A 26,572-nucleotide genomic window follows, 5' to 3' on the forward strand; every position below is an offset into this window, starting at 1 on the left:
ATATTCCTTGATCAACTTGAAATACTTAAATTAGAAAATCCTTTATATATTAGATATGTACCTGGGAAAGTTGTTATTATAAATAACGTATATATTTTTCAATGACAAAATCTTTAAGTGTTTAAAAGACTTAAGACGACTTACCTGACATTTTTAAACTGACGTGTATGTACTTAATTTAAACCAGCATTGATTTTATACTTTAAGCAGTTCCATTTAAAAAAGAAAGTGGAAATCTTCTACGCATTCATTCGCATATAGTCGATTTTTTCGCCTAGGCAGTTCCAGATGTTATATGTATAGTTGTAACAGGTGTGCAGAAAAAAACTAAGCAAGGTATGATATACTTAAAAATGTAATATTTGTTACTCTTCCAATATCTCTATCAATCTAACAAGGTTTATTGCGACAAGTCAATCAAGGCGAGAAAACCTTTACGAATTTGGCTTAAATAAAAACAACAGTCGCATTTTTACTTCGGTTCATCAGTATGTTTTATTGATTGTGATATTATATAACTGCACCACACTGTATGGAATTTGGTGGTTCGTTACTCATTTTTTATGATTCCGGTACAGTACATAAATCATTTTAGGATTGTGATACATTGTCATCACTACAGGGTTTCTGGTTGATTACTCGTTTGTTTTTCTTTTTACAAACCACCCTTAATCATTGTTTATTTATTTAACAAATCAGCAGCCAACCATCCAAATGCCTTTACTTGAAATCCGGGATAACATAGTGAAGACTGAGAGTTAAACAGAATAACTTGTTTCTTACTACAAATATTTTATTCGGATGATATGATATAAACGTTTTGCTTAGTAACTCATGAGAATTGATAAAGATTGGAAGATAACCATTTTGTCACCAACTGCTTGTCCTTCTAAAATGTATCAAAATCACACACTCTCCGTATCTCCGTTTATTTCTTGCATTGCTTGTATTTATAAGCTATAATATTTTTAATGTCATATTGGTCGCATGGTCATTTAACCTTTCATCGTAACAAACACGAAAAAAAAACAATAACAAATGGAAGACAAGATCAGCATGAAAAAAACATACATGTTATAAAGGAGTTACAGCTACTTTATTTCTTTTTTATTGTACATGTATAGTATCTTTTACAAACTTATGTTAGTAAAGTTAAATAACCTATTTTCACATATCAATTCCAGCTAACATTATGCTAAATATTAGAGGCAAAAAAGCAAGTAAGACACTGCCTCGGGATCAGAATGGGAAGGAAGCTGTATCTCAAATTAAAAAATCTGTAATGCCTCGAGGAGTAAAGGTAAGTTTTATAAATGATTTTAAAACAATGGAAATCTAGATTAAAATTACTGTTGTATGATGTTAAGCAATTTCATTTTCATTTTTATTCGTGTTGCCGTCCTTTAATTTATGATGTTTTAGACAAGTTCTACAGTGGTTGTCAATGGATATGAATATAACCAGTAATTGTGTTCGGTTATGATATGAAACATAACGATAATAAGTATGTGAATATGTCAAAGAGAGAACACCCCACCAGGACGAAACGTCAACACAAGGCCACACATCGGTCGGCGATGAACGACGAGGAAACCCTCACAACTTAGAACAGGCTGCAGCTGGTCCCAACACAGCACTATACACAGGTACTGCGAGATAGTTGCCCATATATATTCAAGTAAAATACAAATAAAGATAAAAACGAAATAAGACATACAGAGCACAGATATTCCTGACTTTGAACATGCACATAAAATGCAAGGGGATTTAAGTACTTTAGAGTGATCACAACCCCCCCCCCTTTTGTACAAAATACAAATAAAAATGTAATTGTAAACATTAATGTGCGTGTTCAAAAACTGTTTCAATACTTCCGGTTCAAGAATGGCGTCCAAATACAGTATTTGCACACAATGAACTGTTGACACAGCTGCCCTAATGCCCTACTGTCCTTGAATAATATTGTCTACTGTCTACTGTCAAAATTATTATTGTCATATGTAGCTAGTTGGGTGGATATGTAGCTGTAATATTATTACTAAATTGAATTTCCACGCCTAACTGGCTCATGTGTACATACTAGAATTTCTGTATGCTACTACTTGCCACGGATCTTTGACCTCACTTAGAAATTTAGTGAATCTTCCAACAGGCATACATTGCAAAGTGTTACCAAAACAAATAAAAAACACAAAAACAAACACAAAAAAAACCAACTATATACATCTTCACATCTTGTGTAGGACCACACCTTTCTCGACCACTTTCTACCTGAGACTAAACTCGTCAGGTTAGTTAACAGGTGAACCCAGTTAAGAGTAAACATGTAACGAGTTAATTTTTTAATTTACAAATAAACAGTCGATACATTGACACCTTACAGTACACCTTTTTACGGATTCTGGTAAATTGTACATTAATACAAGAAATATGAAACCCTGAATATGTAAATAATAAATTCAGTACTTGACATGTCCTACACTATAAGAGAAGCACATAGTTCTAGAAATAATTCAAGAAATATATACACATCATATATATACCATTTATCATATCTAGCCGCGAAGACTGATCTTACTATACAATCGACAAACCGGACAGTAGTCGACTCTTCGCTGTATCCCATTTGTCTTTTAACCGACCTCTGCAAAGTATACTCATCCATAGGATGTGCAAGGCTTCATTTATTATCAGGTCTTTCCGAAAGATTGAAATAACAACGTGGAATATACTGTCCACAACATCGCGGCTGTCAAACTGGCATACTCAATCAAATAACAAATTTACAAAGTAAACAATATAACACAAGTCTATTATACATGATACAATATTAGACTCTACTGAGAGATTTTTCTACCACATTTTCTTTATCTTTACCTGCAGCAATACGAAATCTTTATGGTTGCAACGCCCAACTCACAAGCCTAGGAATTGCTACCCTCTAGGTATTCAAGAACGTAGGTGGTTTATGATGTGTCTGTAGAATGAACTATTTCCCGTACCCAAAGCTCTGATATTTTTGAATCGCCCTTACTATGGCCTGACACTCCTTCTCAATAGTAGAATATGACAGCTCAATACTTAGGAGTTTTCTGATAGCTTAAGTAATAGGTAGCTTACAGCCATCTTGTTCTTGAATTAAAAATGCGCAAATACCTCAATCTGATGCGTAGGTTGTCAATATGAATACTTCCACCATATCACGTGACTTCAGAATGTTTGTTTCAACGCATAAAAAGGTTTTTGCAACATCACTTTCCCCAACAACAGTATTGGGATGTCCCATCGAATGAAGTCTGTCAGAGGGAGTGTAAAGCTATAGAAACTTTAAACAATCTTTTTGTCAAAATCAATGAAAAGATCTGACTAGTCCTTTTTTTCATCTAGTGTCTCAGTTTATCTTTATCTGCAATTGCTTATACATGTACCCTATTTTGGTTTGGTTTCTATCTGTCATCACGTCCAAAGTGGCTTATACACCCTAAACTACTATACCCGAGTGAACACTTACTCGGAATAGCCGTCGCATTTCCTATTCTTTGTCTTATTAAAAACTAGTGCAATTCCTCTATAATGTGCTTGCGTCCTCTGTAAAAGGCAAATCTTACAGGGAAATATACTTATACCCAAACAATTTAGCCAACACATCCTTAGCGTTTGGCATCGCTCAGCATCGAAAATTTTCTGACTATGAAAAACAATAAAATCTATACAGAAACGTTTTTTGACATCATTCTTTTCACAAATTACAATTGGATATGATTAAAGACTATCCGATGCCTTTATCACACCAAAGTTAAGCATTGAAATTACATCTGCATTTACTGTGTATGTCTGTCATCACCTGGAGTCAGGCGTCAATGAAAACTCACGAAAATCATCTTGGTCTTCGATCTGGTATCCTTCACTGTTTATAACTGCACATACATTTGCTAACGCATCCCATTGAAAACAGAACACAAAACAAATACATCTACATGGTCAATATAATTTTTCAACAGATACACGTGAAAAATTTTGATCTTTCCCTTCATATCTACCCTGCGTTTAACTTCTCGGTAAAATTATACGAACCTTTCCATTGCATCAAGAGTTTGTCTATCTGTGATACTTTTACCAAACTGCTTCTAGTTAACACACATATATTTTCTAGTCTCTCCCTTAAATCGATCGCATACTGGCATGTCGTCTTCACTTCGGGATCATCGATCTCTTAAGTTCAGAATTTTTTTTTTCAATATACTCTTAGGACCCCTTATCTGTCTGTCATATACCAATTCAAATGTGGTCAATTTAAGGCTTTCCTGTGGTACCTTCTGATAAGTAAATAAAAGTTCGTTCATGACACATTCTACACGTTCAACTAAACCATTTTACATTATGATCTAATGTAGTTGTCAACCGTCTCAGAGAAATCAACCTTCACAAATACCTCATTATTGATCACGTAATCTGGCTTCTTTTATTAATTAATATATGCTGAGTTACACATTTTCTTCAGAAAATATCAACCAGCGCTACCTGTACTCTCTCTGTCATCATACCTTTCAGTGTTACTGCTTCTGGTTAATGGGCAGCATAATCATCTAATGGTCGTTTCAAAGGGATATTTCCTTACCTGAACGTGCATATTGCCTGATTGCCTGCAAATGTTCGTTATCATTTTATGCCTTCTTGATGTAAACAGGACTAATCTGGTAAGTCAAAATATCCTTCACTTTTAATTGTCGAAAAGGTATGCTTTTGTCTGTCATCTGTTGCCTTGATTCTATAGTATTGATCTCATAATTCCTGACTACCAGGATCCCTGGCATTTAACACATTACCTATCAATAAAACAAAAACATGACTAATCACGCATCAACTTCACCAGTTATATGCATGGTGTGTTTCAACCTTTGTTCAATCTTCTTAAGTGCATAACTGTGTATGACCAATTAACGATTCATCATTTACTATGCAGCGCTTCACTACAACATCACTGCATCCCGAATCACGTAAAAAGACACTGACTTATCACAAACATTACCAAACAATCAGGTGTCTTTTAAAATTTTATAGTTATGTCGTAAAGTTAATATCTAGTGTTACTAATACTAAAAATGCATTTGAAACGTGTCCTGTATTCTTTCAGGGTCAAGATGATTTGAAAACCAATCTCAATGATGATATGTAAGTTTCATGGTAATGTTATACTCTAGTAGCTTTCACGTGGCTTCCGTTAAGTGTACCTACACTATCCAAAGAAAAGATAGCGGAAACCATTAATCTGTGCCATCCTCTGTTTGTCTCTCTGCCGAAGAGATGATTGTGATTTGCCGTCTATTTACTAAATTAATAAACTCCACAAGAACCCATACAAACAACGGTCTATAGATGGATCTGCAAAATGTACCACCAAACCTCTTTCAAAACTTTTAACTTCTATACTCACAGAATGTCAAAGATGGTATTCAGTCCTACCACAACACTAGTAACTCCCGTAGTGGTATTAATTTAATGTGGATCCTGAAAATTCGTAAGATCTTCTGGAGACCATCAATTCAAGATTATTGTCAGAATGTAGTTGCATTAACTAAGAGTTTTCACCACTGTATACTTTTATTTCCCATACCTAGTTGAAATCCCGACTAATCAAACATTAGACATCGCTGTTCCTCCAAAGCAGATGGTACACCTAAATTCAAATATATAGTTCTTGGAAGGGATTTCTCAGACTGCATTCAATTCAAAATTGTTTCTCCAAAACAGATGGTAATCTAAATGCAAATATATAGTCATTGATAAAGATTCCTACTACTGCATTCAATCTAATTTTGCACGCCAAATACTTTTAAGAAAACATACAGAGTAGGTGTAGATTACCATAGTGAAAATATCATTAACTTGCCTCACCAGGAACTATTATTTTAATCATAGTTAAAGTACAATTGTGGTTAATGTCATTACATCCTATTTATCATTCACTAGACAACAACTGCATTTTGACATTACACTACGTGTCTCCACCTCTACCTATCGCCACATACTGTATTCAACCATGATGCAAGTGATCCCTTATTGTGATCTATCATAACAAGTTAGCAAACATGGGTGAAATTCTCACAACTTTATTGGTAAACTAAGATATTGTTTTCGAATGCATGATCGTATTTTTGTACTTCAAAATAATTTTTATATCATAAAAATACACATCTTTCAAACGAAATTTTGAAAACAAAAATACTCGTCATTATGTATAGAGATAAAACCAAACTTCAGTGAAATGTCTTTATTGTCGTGGCTTCATATAATACTATTGTAATTCATTGAAGCATTGGAATAACATTAGTACACGCGTTTTTAAAAGAATATACAATGTTTCTTTTCCAGAATGGTAAGAACGTCTCCTTTATGAATCATTTTTAGTAAAGAGTTCTCTTCTGATTTAGTTAGGTAGAAGTCCATGTAAGAATCATACAAGATAAGTGATGAATGCATTTAAAAGGGGACAATGGTGTCTTTCTTCCTTTTTTTTATTTTGGACCTCAATCATAACCTACAGTGATAAAATCTTCAATTAACGCAAGCTCTGAAACAAGTCTGACGTTCGAAATCAGTCTAGACGCTGCAGCCAGCCTTCTCAGAAATGCAATGTCGGTAGAAAGTTATCTGAAAAAAACGTATGATTTTATTAATTTTCGAGAATTGTGAAAGACCCGTCTATATGCAGCGGTTACTGTAAGAAAAATGATGACTGCCGCTGTGGCCTGTCTGCAATTGACCACGGTCATGGGAAATATAATGTACCTGGTTATGAAGGGAAAATACACGTGGGAATATTTTTTCCGCCATAAGTGATGCTATATGTTTAAAATGAATGATTTGTTTTTGAACAGATTAGAAATATAAACACATGTAATGTCGCCCTTTGCACGTTTTTTATCTGCATGTAACAGTTAGTAAAGAAGTGTAAGTTGATTACTGAATGCTGAAGGTTACGAGACAAATAATCATTTTCCTTTTTTTCAGAGTGGTGTTTTTCTGTCGCAAAAAACCTAAAAAACAAGAAGTAAACTGATAAAAATGTAAAACATCGGCCTTGTATTTACAATCATGTCTGTCACATATCCGTCAGCCTTTTGAGCAGTATTTAAAGGTGGCATATAAAGTAATCACTTCGATTTTTTAAATATTGCCATTATCGCCATTTCAAGACGGACACCCGACACATATGCCATTTAAACACCAACAATATGAAACAAAAGTTGAAAAAAATATATAAGTTTACTTTATTTTATTTAAATCATCAGAAGTTGATCCTTTTGAAGTTAGAAGAATGACTTTACAATTGCTTATAAAGGGTGACTTTTTTTCATTTCTATAATATCGTACCTGTCCGTTGCAGGTACGGATAATCCCCCTAGGTATACTGCTGAATCAATTATCTACAGTTTATTATCTAAACATCTACTACATCATTCAGTTTATAATTATAACTTTTATAAAGTTTTCAACCACTGAATAAATTCAAGAATACATTAAGTTCAAGTAGAATTGAGATAAACAAACATCTGAAAAAAAATAACTATTGGACATATTTATCAACTTTCATTATGTAGAATGAAAAGATCTTGATGAATACATCTCTTGATCAACGTTAACTTAATAAACCATATGAAAAAAAATCGAATTTGAGATTCATATTTTTTTTAGTTTTTTCGTTGCCATGGCGCCAGACAACATACAAATTCACTATTGTTTGCTTTATTTTATTAGGCTCTTTAAACTATACCATCAAACCAAATTTCAAGTTTCTAGCCACATCGGCTTCCAAGATATTGCAATGTCCAAGATTATGAACTTTGGTAGCAATTTTGAAAATGGCGGCATATTGGCGAAAATTTATTATACAAATTCCGATATATTTATAAGACGCAGCATTCAACAAAGTTTCATTAAATTTGCCTACTAAATAAAACAGTTATAGGTGTGAGAAAAAAAGGGGTTTGGTATCCATGAATTTTTCGATGCCATGGCAACTGGCAACATATCGATTCACTTTTTTTGCTCAATGTTATAAGACACATTCTACCATCATAACAAATTTCAAGTTTCTAGCCACCTAGGTTTCCGAGAATTTGCAATGTCCTAGATTATGAACTTTTCACGTTTCCATGGAAACGGTAGCCATATTTTTCGCCAAAAGTTCTGGTGCACCCTTTTCAATACCATCTACCACAATACCAAGTTTCAATTCATTCCCTTCAGTGATGCTCTCTAAAAACTCTGGACAAAAATCATTGGAAGAGGAATAATAATAATAAGAAACAGTACAATAACAACATGTCACCCAGTCATTAGTGGTCGGCGACTTAATTAAGAACCGATTCCCTTATGTTTACCTACCGATACGTCGAGAAATGTCAAAATGCTGTTGTTCTCTAATATGGCATGTATTTCTTATTCACTTAAAAAGTCACCGTTGAATGCATTTTATGAAGGTAGCTAAGGTTTTGAGGTTTCATTTAATGACATGATAGGTTTGAGTACACAATAAGTGTCACTCTGTACGGGACATGGTACCTTCTGTACAAATTTAAGAGAATCTTCCTTTGATTTAGACATTTGTAAAAACCTGTTCATCAAATTTCCTAATTGATCTTAATTTTTTTTATAAAGGCCTAGTTTAAATATCTTAGTACTTAATCGTTGTTTTAAACACAGTCAGAATGAATGGAATTCTATTTTCCAGGGCATGCAGCTATATTGGAAGGCAAGTATAATGATGTCATTGATAATTGTTTCATGAAACCTTCAACTTGTATTGCCTGTATACTGGTCCATGCTCCCAGTTTTTAGTGGTGTTCAAGCTGCTCATTTGCTTTAGTTACTTTGTATTTATGATTTTAGTTACTTGATGTTTTTTTGTTGTGTATGTCTGTTTTCCATGTCTGGTCTTTGTCCCTGGATTACATTCATCATGATCTCGTGGGTCGTTATGGTGTATCCAGCTGCACCATGAAAACTGATTTATTTAACGGGTTATAGTTTTCCAGTTCTCGTTTGTCTACCCCGAACTTGACTTTTTATAAGCAACTCAGCGGGAGTTTCTAGAAAAGCAGTGGACGCTTACCCCACCGGTGCACCTGGTCCATGCTCCAAGTTTTTAGTGGAGTCCGAGTCTTATTTGTTTTTGTTGCTTTGTATGTATAATTTTGGTAGCTGTATGTTCTTTTTTGTGTGTGTGTGTGGTGTCTTTAACCAAGCACGTATTCATTTGCAAAACTGTTGATATTTGTGAAGTGATTTAACTTCTCATACGCGAACAATTCAAATTGTGTACGCTAGAAATTTATATGGTTAGAATAATTATTTTTAATTTTTCATGTGAAGTTGTTATACATACAAGTCTTTGGTTTTCTTAACAATCGAGGTTCTCAGCCCAAAAGTGGAGGATCTGGTTCAAAAGATGTCAGCACCATGCTGGGTATAGATAAGGAAGAATTGAAAACAAAAAAAAATGAATCTCATGTAACAGGTGTATGTATATATATTTCATTTTATTTTCCATATCAGCCTGTCTGTTTCAACAGGAAACTTTAGTATCAAACCTGAGAGCTTTGTTTGAGGGGTGCTATGGTTTAACGGCCGATGCATGGGACGATACGGAACAATAATTGTTTTATTTTACATTTGAATCATAACATAAATCTAGATAATCATTTTCTGTTCATTTGTTTATTATTTCTTCATTCATATAAAAATTATTTGATTTATGATCAGAAGGTTACTATTTTATTAAACGATAACGTTGTCATTGATGACTGGCTGATACCCATAATGTAGCTGTTGATGACAAGCCAATAATCAGTTATCAACCTTGGGTTGATATCGGCTTGCAATTTTCAGCATTATCAAAAGCGTCTTTATAACTTTCAAAAATGTATACAGTATTTATGTAGTAATAATTTGAGCGTAAATTATAATAGAAAATCCTTATTTTTTTGTATTTGGTTATAATTAATATATCCATCCCGGATAAGATCAATATTTACTTAAGGTTTCTTTTTTTTTTCTAAGAAAATATTAGTAGAAAAAAGAAACCACATAAGCGTATAAACAGTGAATTTGCATGATTAAAGGCGTTTGTTCAGAAAATGTCAAAATCAGCACCAAACACGAGAATGTTTCTAATTAATTCAAAAATTGCATTATTCATTTGTTGAATATTTGCCTTGATTCATTGTGGTTAATGCGTTTGTTGCATTAAAATTATAGATGAAAACAATGAAAATTTCGAACATTTAAAATATCTTATTTTATAAGACATTTTTATGTAGAAAATATAGTGCGCATTTGTCAAATTCTTTAAACAAAAAAACAACCATTTGTACCATCACAACCTTGACAAACAAATATGTGGTTCAAAGCTTGTGCTCTATTTTGTTACTTTGTTATTATTAAAAACTACCCCTTTCTTCTAATTTGTTTTAAACATTCTATGCAAATCATGTTGGAGCAATGATTTGTGCCCTCCTTTAGACTAATGAGGACACAAAAGTTTTTATTATTTGTATATTAGTATTCATGTATTATTTCACCTTAAAAATACGCAAATAGAAAATTTGAAATAGTTAGTTGAAATTTCGGCAAAATAGTAGGCCTAAAATTAGCTTGAGTGAAATTTATCCCCTAAAAATAAAACAAAATATTTGATGCATTCTAATAAATATTTTATGCCATACCCATTACGCGGCAAGTACTTATTGTTTATATATGACAGTCATTATTAAGTTCAGTTGCATATTGGCCTTATTTCGCCAATTTGCTACAGATCTTTTTTCCAGTTTTACATTTTAGACATTTAGATGTGTGGTTTTTTTTGTTATATTAAAGTAGCTTACATATAAAGTCAATATTTTTTCTTGTTGAATTTTGATGCAATTATGTGCCTTGTATATGGAATACTTTTAAAACTTAGAGGAAACCATTCCAAGTGTACAAAATTATCAAAAACAATACTGTGTAAATTTGTTGTAGTTTTAACTATTTCAAGTTCTTGCTAGATCCAGAGAGATGTTAATAATTAAACTTCTTTAAGTTTCAATCCAAATATATCTGAGTTACCTCTTCCTCTTCAAATATGTAGAACAGGATATAAGTACCTCACTTTTGGGAAGTTTCAGGCTTCCATAAATAAAATTCTTGAAGTCTAATATGCCATTAAAATATTAAACTTTATTTTACCTGGGCAAGTGTACATTAACTGCTGTGCAAATTAAAAATTCAGCTAGAGAAGAGCTCGTGTGTTGGCACTTTGACAGATAATATGACTTGTCTGATGTCAGTTCACTGTAATTTATTATAACCTATAAATACAAGGATAGAATAAACGTATATTGAAAAAAGAAACCTAATTTATGTTTAACTACTTCCTATTTCATGATTAGCATTGTCAAAATAATGATGGCTCCCTGCACAGGACTCTACCTGTAACAACTGACAAATCTATAGCAACATCGTCTACACTACCTCTAATGCTCAAGATCACTTAGCCAGTATGTCTATTAAATATGGCTTTTGCTGGCAGTTTGTTTCCCCCTTGTAGATTTTATCTAGGGCTGTAAAGTAAAAACACAGGTGTCGTAGTACAGAAGATGATTTTCACCAAGGTGACGTCATGAAGGGTAGAGGATCAAATTAAGGATACAAGATACATCATAATCTAAGGTTGTGACGACTTCATTTGCTTAGCTTCTCCATCTGAAGATAAAATATGCTGTTAAACTTTAACCATGCTGACTTTTTATATTTTCATATCTGCATGACTAAAGTTGAAGATAATTAGTTTTCATGTGTTGTATATTGTAGACATATGGAGAATATGCGTGCTAATCAATACAGGTCTGAACGAGACGAAGCAAGAGAAAAGTACAGAACAATTATTGAAGATTTTAAACAGCGAGTATCATGTATTGTTATATCCCCCTCAAGCAAAGTTTTGGGGTATACCACCACTGTCTGTCTATAATCCGCCCACAGTTCTTGTCAGTACCACTTCTCATAGTTTTTATAAATGTAGGTCCAATTTAACACGTTTAAGGTGCTAAAAGGGATAAAATCAGAATTTTAATAGTTCATTGGTAATCTGATTTTGATAATTCATCTTTGAAATTTTGTTTGAAGGGTTTTTTATATCCCGCCACACGAAGCGTTTTCATTTAGTTATTGGGGACCAAGAGGGCCGAAAAGGTGACTTTCATTCGTTTATATTATGCCTTCTTCTATGTAAAACTTGTCTGATTTTTTTGAGATTTAGATACATTGGTCCTATGGTAATTTCATGGTATCAAGGGGTACAAGATTTCCTCTTCCTCGACTGAACAGTCAACAAATGTTTTATCTTAATCATAATGATAGTATTCAACTGCCAACATTATTTTATTGTTTTTTTTTTTTTTTTTTGTGATCACGCTTTTTTTTTTTTGGGGGGGGGGGGGGAGTTGATGTTGTCCAACAATAAACCCCGAGTAAATCTTAACTTTGATAAGCCAATGAGAATCAGAGGGAGAAAAAAACTGTGAAATATGTGTACGGCGCTATTGCCTACGTCAATAGTAAAAACTGTTGACATGTTAAACAGAACAAATCAGGCTTCTAGGAGTAATAGTTTAAAATGTTACACTTTATTTACTACAAAACAGTTATACTGAAGTATAATAAAAGATTGTAAATTTGTGGTTCTATCAGTCCTGTATGAATGTGTATCAGTATGTTTGAATTTCTTTTGTTATATTTTCTGTAACCACTCATTACGTTTACATAATATTATACAAAAGCTCTGCATTAGTCTGCCATACTGTTGAGCACATCTTAAGACTCACCTAAATCAACGTCAGATTTTTACCTAATGGTTTTTATACATATTTGCTATCTTTGATTAGTACAATATCATGCATATTAAGTATAACTTGTGATGATACGTTTACAGATATAAAGAAAATTGTGAACGCAAAGTTGTCTGCATGCACAGTGAAAGGCACAAATCTGAAGAAAAAATAAAAAGTTTGGAGAATCATGCAAATTATCTTATAAACAGGTAAGTTAGCATTTCTTTTCGATTGGTTAAGAACATATGAACATCATAGTCCTTTGCCAGCCTTGTATATATAGTTGGTACAATGTAGCATGTTAAATGTTTCGAATGAATGCTTTCTCCTCTTTACATATTTTTCGTACTTTGCAAATCAATGTTCAGTTTTTTCTATGCAGTAACATTAAAAAGAAGAATAGAATTTGATTTAGTTTTAATAATTTTGACAGAAGGTGAAACATGATTATGGTGTTTGTTCTCCCCCCTGTTGCAATTTTTTAGTTACATTTTTTCTCTGCAACTGCCAATCTGTTACCCACTTGATATTACATAAATGCGATGAATTTATTTGGCAAACATCCACGACGGAAAGGAGTTATGGCCATCGCCACCATACGTCACCTAAGATACGCGATGTCTCCATAGATGGTCTCCTTCCTTTCATTCAAAAATCTCATCTCTAGATCTCTTAGACTTCATCACACTCGAACTATAGTTTATTATACATCTCTCATTCTACCACACTCCTTTTACAAATCAAGTCTTGATACTCCTATTTCTGAACCTACCTTATCATTATATAGACTTGTTGACGCCAGTTTGGCTATTGGTTTCCATAGACTCTTTAAACCAGATTGTGTAAAAGGTCAAGATGAAGAAAAAAGAGAATTTCTCTCCACTCCCGTTTGTCAACAAAGGTATTAATGCAATTAAGTTGGCCACTATCCTTCATCATAAAAAACGTAACCAACAAAATCCCCCATATGACAAACGCCAATCAACACTGATTATTTCATATTCCTTTACTTCAGCTATTGCATCCAAAATTTCAATTATAAAAGGCTATTGCAGAACCTCGAGATTGATGGCTTCAAGGCTAAACCACCTGACTGTTTTTGCAAAAACTCTCTATTCAAATATGATCTTCTCAGTCACGTTACGGGAGATTTAAGCATCAGCGAAGACAGATATCTGTATAAGGCCCTTTTTCAGGTCCCAAGTACCGTGAGCCACGTATCATAAATTGGAATAATAATTGTTCTAACGGATGCTGTGGAGGACTACGCAAAAGAATGGATAAAACGAGAATGAAAGACATTAAATAAAAGTTTTAAGTAGGCCAATGAGTGTCAATGCTACATCAGTTTTTAAAGACCCCGATGTGGCAAACGAGGCAGAAAATTACAGTGACACAAACTATACTGCTACTAAACTATCGAAAGAAGAGATAGTGGAAAACCATAAATCTGTGCTATCCTTTTATGATATCTCTACCAAAGACAATGATTGTGATTTGCCGGCTATGTACAAGATTCCTAAACTCTACAAGAATCAATACAAACAACGTTACATAGATGGATCTGCTGAATGTACCACCAAACCTCTTTTAAAACTTTTAATTTCTATAATATTCTATCCTAAAAAATTCGAAAGATCTTCTGGATACCATCAATTCAAAAATTCGAACGTGATGACCTTACATTCAAAAATCCCAATCCTTTCATCTGCGGCAACATCCTTTCAGCACTTGCGTATGGAGTTTTCATATCACAACGCATACGTTATGCAAGGTTTGCCATAACTTCTTGTATTGCGCTAGACCTCTTTTAATTAGCCTTTAGGAACAAACTTATGTTGCTACAAGATTGAAGTCATCACTACACAAGTTTATGGTCACCATGAACTCGTGGATCATTACGGTGAGAACCACACCATGATAATTGATTTGTTCAACATGTCCTATTTTTTCTTTCCTCCTTTGTCTACCCCGGACTTGACTTTTATAAGCGGGTGTTTATAGAAAGCAGAGAAAGTTTACCCTACCGGTGCACCTGGTCCATGCTCCCAGTTTTTAATGGAGTCCGGGTTGCTCATTTATTTTTGGTATATATTATTTTAGTTACCTTATGTTATTTGATGTGTTTGTCTGTTGTTCATGTCTGGTATTTGTCCCTGGATGACATTCTTTGGATTTCTGCTAGAATCTTGGTTCTCTTGATCACTCTTCCATGTTTGGTATTGCCCCTGGATTGCAGTCTTTTGATTATCGCTAGAGTCTTGGTTCTTTTGATAGTGTTCGAGTTCACAATTTTTGTAACAGTTTTATCTGTATTAGACTTCTTATTAAATGAACTTGATTTTTTGATAGAAGATTTGTAAATCGTTTCTTTTTTTAATATCCCCGTAAACAAAAGTTTGGGATATACAGGTTTCATCCTTTCAATCTACACGTTTTTCCGTCTGTCGGTCTGCAATTATTTTCTTAACAACTTGCAGCATGATATTGTTATGAAACTTTGTTCGATGTAAAATAGCGGCATGGACATCAGCATTTCAACAATTAAAAGTTGAGTAACAATTGAAGAAATAATGGCTGATGGACCATGTGGTTTGATTAGTTATTTTATTAAATATTTGGAAAATTAAACTCAAATGACTTTTTTTTAAATATGTATAGATGCTTTTTGATTTGCCCAGGTAAGTTACTCAACATCTCTCTTTCAAAACATTCTAGTTAACTAAGTACATTCCATATAAAAATATGTGGGTAACTTGTAAAACTATTTCAGATGTAAAGAACGTATAAAAGAACTAATAGCAACCAACAGGACTATATTTTAGAACTACAAAACAGGTTTATAACATTGTTGTTGTCTTCATGAGTCAAAAATTATATATATTGTTAATGAATACTGGACATTCATTCACAGGTTGGTTAAGGCGGACACGAGTTTTTTTTTATAGATAGTCTAACCCGGAGAGCTAAGTTGGCTGTTGCCATTTCTTCGTGCCCGTCGTCGTCATCTACAAATTTTTCAAAAAATATTCTCCCCTGAAAGTACCGAGCGGAATTATATGAAACTTTGCACGGATTTTTCTTACGGTGTCATACACAAAATTTATGATTAGATTTAAAATCTTTTTAAAAAGATGGCCGCAATAGCTACTTTAAGGTCACAGGGATCAAGTCAACAATATCTACATTTCTTTCAAAAACTAATAAAGATATTTGAAAATAAATGAGACTTACCTTCTTCAGCTTGAGGAGTTTTATGAAAGACTTCAATAGGTCAATATTGTCAGATAATTTTTGGGAGAGTTATTTCAATGATTTGAAAATTAAATTAGATAGGAAAATAAATTGTTGAAAGAGTAATCAAGGTAATAGCGGTAATCAAAAGAATGTAATCCAGGGACAAAGACCAGACATGGAAAACAGATATAAAAAATGAAATTGTTTGTTAAAGTTATTGTTCTTGAAAGGTGAAAAATATCACTAACCGATAAAAGAAAATTAATTGATGAAATGATCTTCATCAATATCAAGTAAACTATAATAAAAAAAAAATATTAATTGATGAAATCATCTACCAAAGTCAAAACTGTCGGATGATTTCTTGTTAGAAGTATTATCCATAAAATGTGTAAAATGACGTTTTTGCAGTTTTAAGCCAACATTTTGAACACTAACCGATAGAAGAAAAATTCAATTGATTAAATTTTATTTATGATAAAGCCAAAAAAGACATTAAATGTCAAATTGTCGGGTGAGACCTTACTAGAGTTATTGCCCATTAAAAGTGAAAAAAAACAATACTTCTTTTTGCAGTTTTTTTGCATTGTATCATGAAAACTATAATATATTAAAAAAAGAACTTTCAATTTATGAAATCTTCATCATCAAAGGGTCTACAAAAAAAAAATTACAAGTCAAAATTGTCTGATAACTCCTTGTTAGAAGTATTTTCATTAAAGGGTGACAATATATGTTTTTGCAGTTTCCGGCCGTTTTTTTATTTCAAGGGTTCTCAAGAGAATCAAGGTTATAGCGGTTATCAAAATGTAATCCAGGGACAAAAACCAGACATACACAACAAAGAACATAAAGTATCTAAAATCATACATACAAAGTAACAAAGCAAATGAGCAAAACTATTAATAAAATATTTTTTTTATGATAAGGCTTACAAAAATCTCTTGAAGTCGAAATCGTCGCATGTTAGAGATTTTATCCCTGAAAGGCGAAAATGGTAATTAATGGTCCATTTCTTGGAAACTATGACAGATATGAAATAACTTATTTGCTTAAATATTCGACGGATAAGGCCTACTAAAGTCCGGCGTGTTATAAAAGTCGTAGGATAACTCATTGTTATATTTATTGCAATTGAAGGCCAAAATTTGGTGACAATCCGGCTCCTGAGAGCCTATTGTTAGTGGATACTTAAGAAAATTATGACAAATAATGAAAGTTCACTCCCACCCTCCTAAAACGTAATATTTAAGATCTGTAAACAACACACTTCTTAGGGCAATTTAATATTTAATAGCATTTGTTTTAAAGCATTAACATACATGTTTCAAGTAGAACCTTAGTAACTTCCGTCCTGTATTTTACTAATACACCACTTGCTACAATAACACTGTATTGCATGATCATATTAAATATTATGTTGTGCATGATATTTCAAAAATGAACAGGGCAAGTAAACAAGATGAAATGGTTAAAGATGGAAAAACCACCATTGACTACTACATAGCTGAAACCAAAAAGTACAAGGAATTAAGTGAAAAAGCAATCTCTGACAATCTTCAATTAAAAATGGAAAAAGAGGAATTACAAACGCTTGTCCAAAAACTGAGAGCTACTTCTAAGGATGAGAAGAAGAAAAATCAAAATGAAATCGACTCATATAATATCAAGATAAAAGCATTAGAACAAGAGAAAGACGAAATGGTGAAAACACTTGAGAATCAAACGGCGCAAATATCATTACTGAAGAACAAATATATGAAGGGCACCAGGTATTTATATGAGCTGTTGCAGAGAGGTTTGCTTTACATAATCCTGAACACTTATTCTGACAACAAAATGGCAATATTTTAATCTTTTTGTTTCAATTCATTTGTTTCTTATTTCCCTTGCTCTAAAAGGAGTTTGTATAAAGAGATCGCAATCATAAAATTTTCTAAAAGCGGAAGATTTGCTTATGTTTTGTTTTCTCGGCAAATTTGACGTTTGAACTAGAATCTAATTTCATTAGGAAAACTTCTGATGACATCGAATTCCATGAAAGATGACACAGAATGTTTTCCTATATAAGACCTAAAAATACATAAAAGATATGTCAACATCGTATGTGATATCAATCCCAATTAAGTTCTTGCGATATTTCAAAAGTGTGACCGCGATGTCCTAAATATGAAGGGGGTCTAAAACATGGATGATGTACATTATTTGAGCGTGTTTATTTTATTTTTTTTAATATTTGATATAATACCCGTTGGTCGAGACATCGCAATTAACAAAACTGCCGTGCTTCATCAATGAAGTTGTTGTGAGTATAAATTGTCAATCACAAGACTTGAATTAACAGAACTTCAGAAACACCTCTCTATTTGTTCTCAATTTCCTTCCTAAAATTGATGATTTTAAGAATTAATCAATGTTGCTGAAAAGATAAAAAAGCACTACTTTTAATGAACCCGTCACTATAAATTTGTGCTATTTAAAGAATTATATATTTTTCACTTTTATTAAATTTTTATATATTAAAACAAAACAAATTATTACTGCCGTTGTTTTATGTGTCTTATTTTATTTCATTTGTTCTTGCTCGTGAAATGAGCGAAAATGAATGGTTCAATAATTAAGTTGGCTTACAATACAAAACATGATCTACCTTAAGAGGTAAACAGTTAATGAAATAATAGTTTATGACTTTCAGACGAAAATACTCTGTAATATAACATAATGATAAACTTCAAATATATGTACTTAATTTGGACATTAACGGGTACAGATTGTGCACAATTCAGGATATTTTGCACTTTCGCCCATTTTATATTAACAGATTTTAAAAGATTATTCTGCTTAGTGTGATTTATTTATTTTTATTTTAAAGTGATGCAAATAGTTCAATTTTACTATTGATTTATTTTACAATGTTATTTCAGACTAGATGAAATAAAAGCTAGAGGATGCGAGTTATGTATTGAGTTTCACACAAGTTAATGATTACCGAATATGAATTGAAAGACGTTCAGAGAAGGTTTATAGTTTGCTTAAATTAGCCCTGTTTGCAATCCTTGTATTAAATAAATATTTGAAATAAGGCATTTCATAACTATATATTGTTTGAATGATACACTAAAGGATGTTTACATTGTATTTCCTACGATAACAAGGTTTCAGCATTTGTGGCACGTGGTATAGAACAAAGAAGAATCATTTTCTGTTGGATTGTTGGTTGGAAAAATGTATTTTCTATATGATTGTTATTTTTTCTGATTTTGTGTGTGTTAAAATACTTAGACGAAGAGTATCGTGAGTAGGACTGATGTTATTACAATAAGTTCCCTTAATCCAATGGTTAAATGCTAGATCTAATTTGAGTCCGAACATTTGGCATAAAGAACTCATATGAAAATGATTTCATTATGTTAGATTATTGCGTGACGAACCACAAAGTGCTTGAGCGTCGCTTTAAATTTTAAAAAAAAGGGAACCAAAGTTATAGCGGTAATCAAAAGAAAATAAACCAGGGACAAAGACCAGACATGGAAAACATACACAACAAAGTAGAGTAAGCGTCCTCAACTTGTGATGTAAAAGTGTTGTTGTATACCTCTCAACATAAATACTTACGCAACAGACACTTAATGTTGTAAGTCAAAGGATTCCTTTGTCACATAAATAAAGTATGGATCCTTACTTAGTCTATCGGTGTTGTGTAGAAGACATTCAGTTTCAACTTATATCTAAAAAGTCAAATAGACACAATTTACCAATCAGGCTGGCTCCTGCATGACACTCTGTTTCACACTCCTAATTGTCTTTCTTCGTCTGTCCCCTTCCCCTTCGACACTCTCTCCCTCTCTCTTGTATACCATCCCCAACGTCCTTAATCTTGACAACTAGTTAATGTCCGATGAAAAAGTATGATAAAATATGAGGTTGAAAATTGTTAGGGCATCATAACTAAAGCACTAGGAAACCATGTTTGGGGTACTAGAACTAATGAGGCTTAAAACACTAGGGCACAACGATTACGGCCGTAGGGCAATACACATGATCCAGTTCTACGACACATATAATTTAACTTAAACAAAACTGATGAAATCGAGAAATAGAATTAGAACAATGGGATTTTGTATCTAAATGTTCATAGTTATGAACATGAACTCCAAAATATACAAAAGAAAACGATAAAAAAATGCTGAAAATTTTCATTGACAACGTATTTTTCCAGTGTGGGATGGTAAAAGAAAACTCTCGACCAAACTATACGACAATTGCCATGACTTTGCATTCCATATTGTCAACTTTTATTTCATCCTAGTTTTCTTACAATTATGCTTCTGGAACAGGATTATGTCAAGATTAGTCATCGGTACAGAGGTTTTATGGTCGTCTTCATGACTTTGTGGAAATTTACGGTGTATCAGTCTGCACCATGAGAACAGATTTATTCATCGTGTCATTTCCTCTTACGTCTACCCTGGATTTGACTTTTTATGAGCAACTCGGTGGGTGTCTCAAGATATATTTAGTACGCTTACCCTACTGGTAAACGTGCTCCTAGTTTTTAGTGGTGTCCGGGTTGCTCATTTATTACGGTTGCTTTGTATGTATTGTTTAGGTTATTTAAGTTCTTTGTTGTTTGTGTCTATTTTACATATCTGATCTCTGGATTATATTCTCTTGATGTCAGCTAAAATCTTATTTCCCTTGATTGATCTCTCGCGCCACATAAATAAGACAAAATACAAGTACGACATTAAACACTATAACAAAAGAGGGAAATTAATACGAAAATTCACCACAATTGTATATTTATCATTAGGCTATCTGATGAAGAAAGGCGTACATGCATGAAATGCGATGAACTTGAATTGAAGTTGTCCGCAGCATACACAGAAATTCAAGAGTTAAATGATAGGTTTGTTGTCTTTTTTATGATTTCGTCAATTCATATTTGTTTTCATTAGATAAGCAGTGACTTCTTAATTTATAAATACGTTTTGATTGTAAACAACTTACTTCCATATGGGACGATGTTTCGTAACAATAAAAACACTACAAGGCAAAAAGCAAAATAATTACCCTTATTCTTATTAAAAACCGTTTTGACATTTTCCAGCAAAATAGTCGCAGGATATTTCAGGCACTTCAAGTGTATTTTATACAACGCAAAATAACAAAGTCATAAAATGCTACACTGTGATGTGCAATGTTGACGTCAGCGTCTGCAGGCGATTACAATTTTCCATAAACAGACACTTTTCGGAAATACTATCTAGAAACAATGGAAAATAAATAAATAAATAAAGGGTTTAAAGCATCACTTCAGTCTTCAGCTGAAATGTTCTTCAGAAATTTGCTTATTTCCACTTTATACGATTTTAGTAGGCGTGGCCTATTTTCCATATGTGGAAAACGGCGTAGTTTACAAGCTTGAACATCTCACGGAATCCCCTTTTAGTATTCTATACTCGGCGTCACATAAATAACATACTGTTAAAATTTGAATAAAAATATTTTCTACGACTTTATGGACACCTACCGTCGTTTAAATTGTCTTAAATGACTTGCTCATTCGTTTAGCCAAACGGCTTCTCCCTAAACATTGAATCGTTAAATTCCGGTCAGATTTTAACTCTCGGTGCCAATATTTACATTGTAAAAAGTCGGCCATGTTTACAGTGATCGGGTTGCAAGAAGATGTTGTTTACGTTTAAATGGTTTGTACAGAAACCGAAGAATCCAAAATGCATTTCGGCGTTATTTCGGATATCTCGGATTTATTTTACGCGAACAACGTACAATACCGAGAAGTTGATCAAGCAGACGATTGTCACCGGAGTTCGACGGGAACTTACGAACTTCGTTTGTAAACAAATCGTCCCGTAGAAACCAACATGGCGGATATTAGTATGGGATTTTCCCGTAAGGATTTATTACGCATGATTTAAGCTAATAAGCGACTCGTTGGTACTAACACGTCATGCATATTTGCGAACTATCTTCATATCAAATAAAAGAGAGACAACTCTAGCGGTAAGTCCCGACGGTTTAAAAAGTAGAGCTTCAATTCGAAAATGTGTTATATGTGACGTCGAGTATAGTATTTACTCGGTGTTTCATTTCTATGTGAATATTACCCACATGCTCATAATAGTCTATACATTTACAACACTAAGCACACACATGACATTATGGACAACAAGTGTATAAATGCAATAAAATGCATCCCCGTCACAACACATATATCAGTACTATAAATAGATCAATGAAATGTGCAGCACCATGCACACTTGTATATCAAACTTAAAGCATTCAGTGCGATACATTGGATAAGATATGAATGTGCACGGTTATAATAAAGCACACAAGTGAAAGAAACATCGGATATCGTACAACCCACTGTATCGCTTTATCTTGAATTTAAAGATAGATCCTCTGAGCGTTTGTAAACAAACGAGAAACGAAAGTTGGACACGTACTATGTCGGTTTTTCATCTCGCCAGACCGGTTCCACTCAATCGAATTTCTTGTGTCATACATCAATAGCATCGGAATAAAATAGAAAATCTATTTATGTCAACAAATCGTGTTGAATAATGGAACAAAATAATCTTTCGCCGACTTTGACAGATTAACAAATTTCACAATATGATTGACTTCGATATTCTGACGATTCGTTTCTTTTCCCAGCAAAATTAAGGACAAATACATTAATACAAATTATATTGCCAAATTTAAACAAATTTGATTCCGATTTACAGGTCTGGCAAAAGCATTTTATAGTTGAGTTTAAAGAAGTCAGGAAATGATCACGGGATTCACAAGGGAAAATCCCAATAAATCGAAAGTAGAAAAATCAAACAAACCTCATACAAAACAAATAATAGCAATTTTACTCATTTTAAAACAGTTTTTCTTTAGAATGCGACTTTACAGAATTTTGCTTTCATTTCACTTAAAACGGCATTAACCGTCCTGCGGTGTCTTAGATAATTAAAATAACATATCTTACTCTATATAAGTCTATCTGTGTAACAAATTTATTATTAGTACATAGTGTGCTTTCTTTTACAGGATGGACGATAGTATGAACTGTGCACAAGACATTACAACGAGAGATATATATGTTATTAGAGAGCAAATAAATTCAGACCAAATGCCCTAGCTATTTGTATTGTATAAACAGTTATATTGTTTAACACAACAGAGAGCTATAATAATGCAAAAGTCTTTGATAATAATAGATTTGAAGGGTTGATAAATAATGATTAACTGAAATCCAAATTATTAATTGCTTTATCATATGACTAGTCGGTTCTGACACTTTCATCTATCGAAAAACTAACATGCTCAACGGTGAAATTCAATACAGTTTATTATCCAAGTGTAAGCATCTTCGGACATTCCCCAAATACCATAAAATTGTTCATTTCATTTGTTAGATTCTTTTCGGATTGTGAGTTGGTGATTGTGTGTGTTTTGTATTTATTTTGTTCATTTATTTACAATGTACACCTGTTTATTACTCAACCTTTAAACGTACAATCAATTAATCAAATTAATCAAAACTTGATGATATATTTGGATACACGCTGAATCTTTAACAAGTGCTAAAAACCTCGCTCGACACTTTACCCGATTTTAATCAGAACATACAAAGGGCCATAAAGTACCAACATATCCAAATAACATCGTACTTTTAACAATCACATAATAGTATAGACTATTGAATGCTCTCATTGATGAATATAAATTGTTAATGGCAGGGACATTATATGAGAAAATGCTTATAACTTTGTATATTAAAGACGGCTAATAGAGGCATATGAAAATCGTAAATGCTTTTTTGTAAATCATTATGGATTTTAACATGACTTAATATACCATACCAATTCTCAACCCTAAGTCATGATATCAGCCCGGGAGCGCTTAGCTCTCATCGAGGAAAATATTGTCGAAGTTAAAAGATTTGCACAATTTTTAATACTGTGAAAGAATTGTTATTCATGGATACCAACTTTTGTGGATTAGGGATGAAACACAAGTTCGTGGATTCTTGAATTCGTAGTTTTGAGGTTTTTAGAAGACACATCAGTTAAAATCTTCTTTACGTTGGTAACCAAAATAATGTGTGTGTAAGGATTGCAACATTCGTACCGATTAAAGCTGCATTAGCTAGCATTTTCGTATTTTATTTTATTTATTTTTTTTTGCTCTGACTTTGAATTATTTCTATTAATTTGTACTATTCCCATATGATTTCATTTGATATCCACCAAACAAAAATACATTTAATACATGAAATAAATGTCCATACATTTATTGCCTTGCAAGACAAAAAGGCAACCTAGATAAATTCGTATGCATGATATTTCCTTTGACCTCAATCCGCGCATGCTCTGTAAGGGTCGATTAAAAAAAAGATGATTGCAAAGCGATATTGGTCAATCAACGGCAAGGAAGACCGACATGCCCCGACCGTAAAAGAAAAAAAGTTCGAATGTAACGCAATTATCCTTTTGAAATTGACATAATGTGGCACAAATATAGTCAGTGATTGTCATCATTAATTTGAAAACTAATACAAATGAAATGTAAACAAGACACGTGATTAACTGTATACCCATTATTCTCCAAGGTGAAATTGTTTTTAATAATTGTGTTTACCCGTCGGCAATTTTCGGAAGTAATGACAAAAAATAATTCGATCAGAGCTATCGATCTTTTTTATTTAAAAAAACGTTGTTTTCACAATATTCAGTAGGTATTATCGATCGACGTCTATTGTTTCAATTGCATTATTACAAACGTATTTTATTGAACCAGAAAGTCAGTAGAATCATAACTGAAAAAAAATTGAAAGCTAATGCAGCTTTAAGAAATTGCACACCAAGCGATTACGAATCAGGCGTGAGATATAAATCGAAAATATTTGGTCAATCCGGTAGAGTCCATATCAAAAGTCATATCAAAAGATAAATGTGTGTCATTATAGCTATTTTCTACAAGTATATGATGATATAATATAGTAAATATATACCATTGATAATATTTCTCCACCCATCATTTACTAGTTGTATACCAACATTCTCTGGTGAATACTTACAAAAAGAACAGTCATATATCATATATATTATATATCTATGTATTTTGTGCAACTATATAACGATATCGTATACCTAAACAGACAACATACAAAAGCAATGACCCGGAATGACCTACCAATCAATTCAATAAGATATCTTATCATTGAATGTTTACTACATATTGTTTGCACGTGTTCAATTGAAAATAAAGATACAGTTTCAAGAAGTCTCTCCGCCTTAAATATTGTATTGTCATCCTCTTTCTTTCACAGAATATTGAATGTGTTGCGTTAAGTAGCATTGGTATAAACCAACTGACAGTCTGTAACTTACTTAGTTAACAACAACTCCTGGGAGACTGTAAGAGCCACCATCGAAAATGATTTATCAGAAACATTTGTAGTTACTTGAAGGTACAACACCTACAATGAGATTAAATTTCCATATTATTTCTTATGTGTGAATTGTATTTAGACTATTATAAAAACCTATTATTCCTGTAGAAGTAAGCAATAAAAAACAAAAAGATTGGTAAACGGATTCTATTTTTGTTTCTCCTAATTTGATGTCAGAAGCATGAACTTCTTTTGTATGCCTAATTTCTCATTTTTTACCTGTTTATGATACATTCATTGGCATATTACTATTTACAATAGAAACATTACCAAATAATTAATACCAATGCCCAACATTATTGTTGGTTTTAATCAAATGTGGCTCCCAGAGCGCAACATGAACTTCGCTGTTGATTATATGGTGATATGGGTCTTCGCATTTTGTGACTACAAATCCTCAATAACTGCTCAGTAGATTTTTTAATTGAAACTTAAAGAGAATCCAAGTACATGACAAATCATTAATACAGGAAATAGACACTTTCTTCTACCAACACAAGTAAGGTGACTGAAAAAAATATATACAGTTTCAAGTAAAACTACGCAAAACAACTTATGCTTTATGCAGTTTATAGATGCACACATGATTCTACAGTTCAAATCACCATTCCAATTTTTCTAAATCTTAATTTTAATTATTATTCTTCGTCTTCCTATCGATAGATATCGCACTTGTGGAATGCAAGCCCACTCTGCCTGTTACGTATACGCTCTTTAATCAGAAGAGAATGTATACAATACAGCAGGTTTATACTAAAACTGTTTTTTTTAAGGTTTTTCTATGAAAATTCCTATAAATACCATTTGTTAAAAGTTTTTTTTTTTTATTCAGATATATTGCAGAGTAATCGACAGATATCTTGAATTAGAATTTCGTTGGTCTTAATTATTAAAATCGTTCTACAACCCAAGATATTTATATAAGAGAGTAATCAAGGGAACCAAGGTTATAGCGGCAATCAAAAGAATGTAATCCAGGGACAACGAC

At 32.8% G+C, this 26,572-nt stretch overlaps 2 protein-coding genes and 1 long non-coding RNA gene across 4 annotated transcripts; all 3 read left to right on the plus strand.

Annotated features, from left to right (window-relative positions):
- Window positions 1-164: 164 nt before the first annotated feature.
- Window positions 165-13,312, plus strand: LOC148604950 (uncharacterized). The gene is made up of 7 exons (XM_088547529.1): window positions 165-336; window positions 1,185-1,300; window positions 5,135-5,172; window positions 8,735-8,755; window positions 11,854-11,943; window positions 12,974-13,081; window positions 13,306-13,312. Exons 2-7 carry the CDS (start codon window positions 1,193-1,195, stop codon window positions 13,310-13,312), a joined length of 372 nt encoding a protein of 123 aa, XP_088403655.1. The 5' UTR covers window positions 165-336; window positions 1,185-1,192.
- Window positions 13,313-15,660: 2,348 nt separating this feature from the next.
- LOC148604951 (uncharacterized) lies at window positions 15,661-19,572 on the plus strand. The gene is made up of 3 exons (XM_088549255.1): window positions 15,661-15,710; window positions 17,558-17,881; window positions 19,034-19,572. Exons 2-3 carry the CDS (start codon window positions 17,577-17,579, stop codon window positions 19,089-19,091), a joined length of 363 nt encoding a protein of 120 aa, XP_088405381.1. The 5' UTR covers window positions 15,661-15,710; window positions 17,558-17,576; the 3' UTR covers window positions 19,092-19,572.
- A 126-nt stretch (window positions 19,573-19,698) lies between these two features.
- On the plus strand, window positions 19,699-23,267 carry LOC148604952 (uncharacterized). Of its 2 annotated transcripts, none has more exons than XR_015916082.1 (2): window positions 19,699-21,018; window positions 23,178-23,267. It is a non-coding gene; the product is annotated as an uncharacterized LOC148604952 (long non-coding RNA). The 2 variants fall into 2 exon arrangements; XR_015916081.1 differs by lacking the exon at window positions 19,699-21,018 and adding an exon at window positions 21,855-22,136.
- The last annotated feature ends 3,305 nt before the right edge of the window (window positions 23,268-26,572 follow it).

Source organism: Perna viridis, chromosome 10 (assembly GCF_037379345.1).
Source record: "Perna viridis isolate PV_CMFRI_1.1 ecotype Kerala chromosome 10, ASM3737934v1, whole genome shotgun sequence".
Classification (NCBI taxonomy): Eukaryota; Metazoa; Mollusca; class Bivalvia; order Mytilida; family Mytilidae; genus Perna; species Perna viridis.

Excerpts from the sequence above, each read along its gene's own strand:
- LOC148604950 (XM_088547529.1), top strand. The coding sequence starts at position 1,193 with ATGCTAAATATTAGAGGCAAAAAAGCAAGTAAGACACTGCCTCGGGAT. Across the intron at positions 8,756-11,853 it reads GCATGCAGCTATATTGGAAG|ACATATGGAGAATATGCGTG; the intron begins GCAAGTATAATG and ends TGTATATTGTAG. Across the intron at positions 11,944-12,973 it reads ATTATTGAAGATTTTAAACA|ATATAAAGAAAATTGTGAAC; the intron begins GCGAGTATCATG and ends ATACGTTTACAG.
- LOC148604951 (XM_088549255.1), top strand. The coding sequence starts at position 17,577 with ATGGTTAAAGATGGAAAAACCACCATTGACTACTACATAGCTGAAACC. Across the intron at positions 17,882-19,033 it reads AAATATATGAAGGGCACCAG|ACTAGATGAAATAAAAGCTA; the intron begins GTATTTATATGA and ends ATGTTATTTCAG.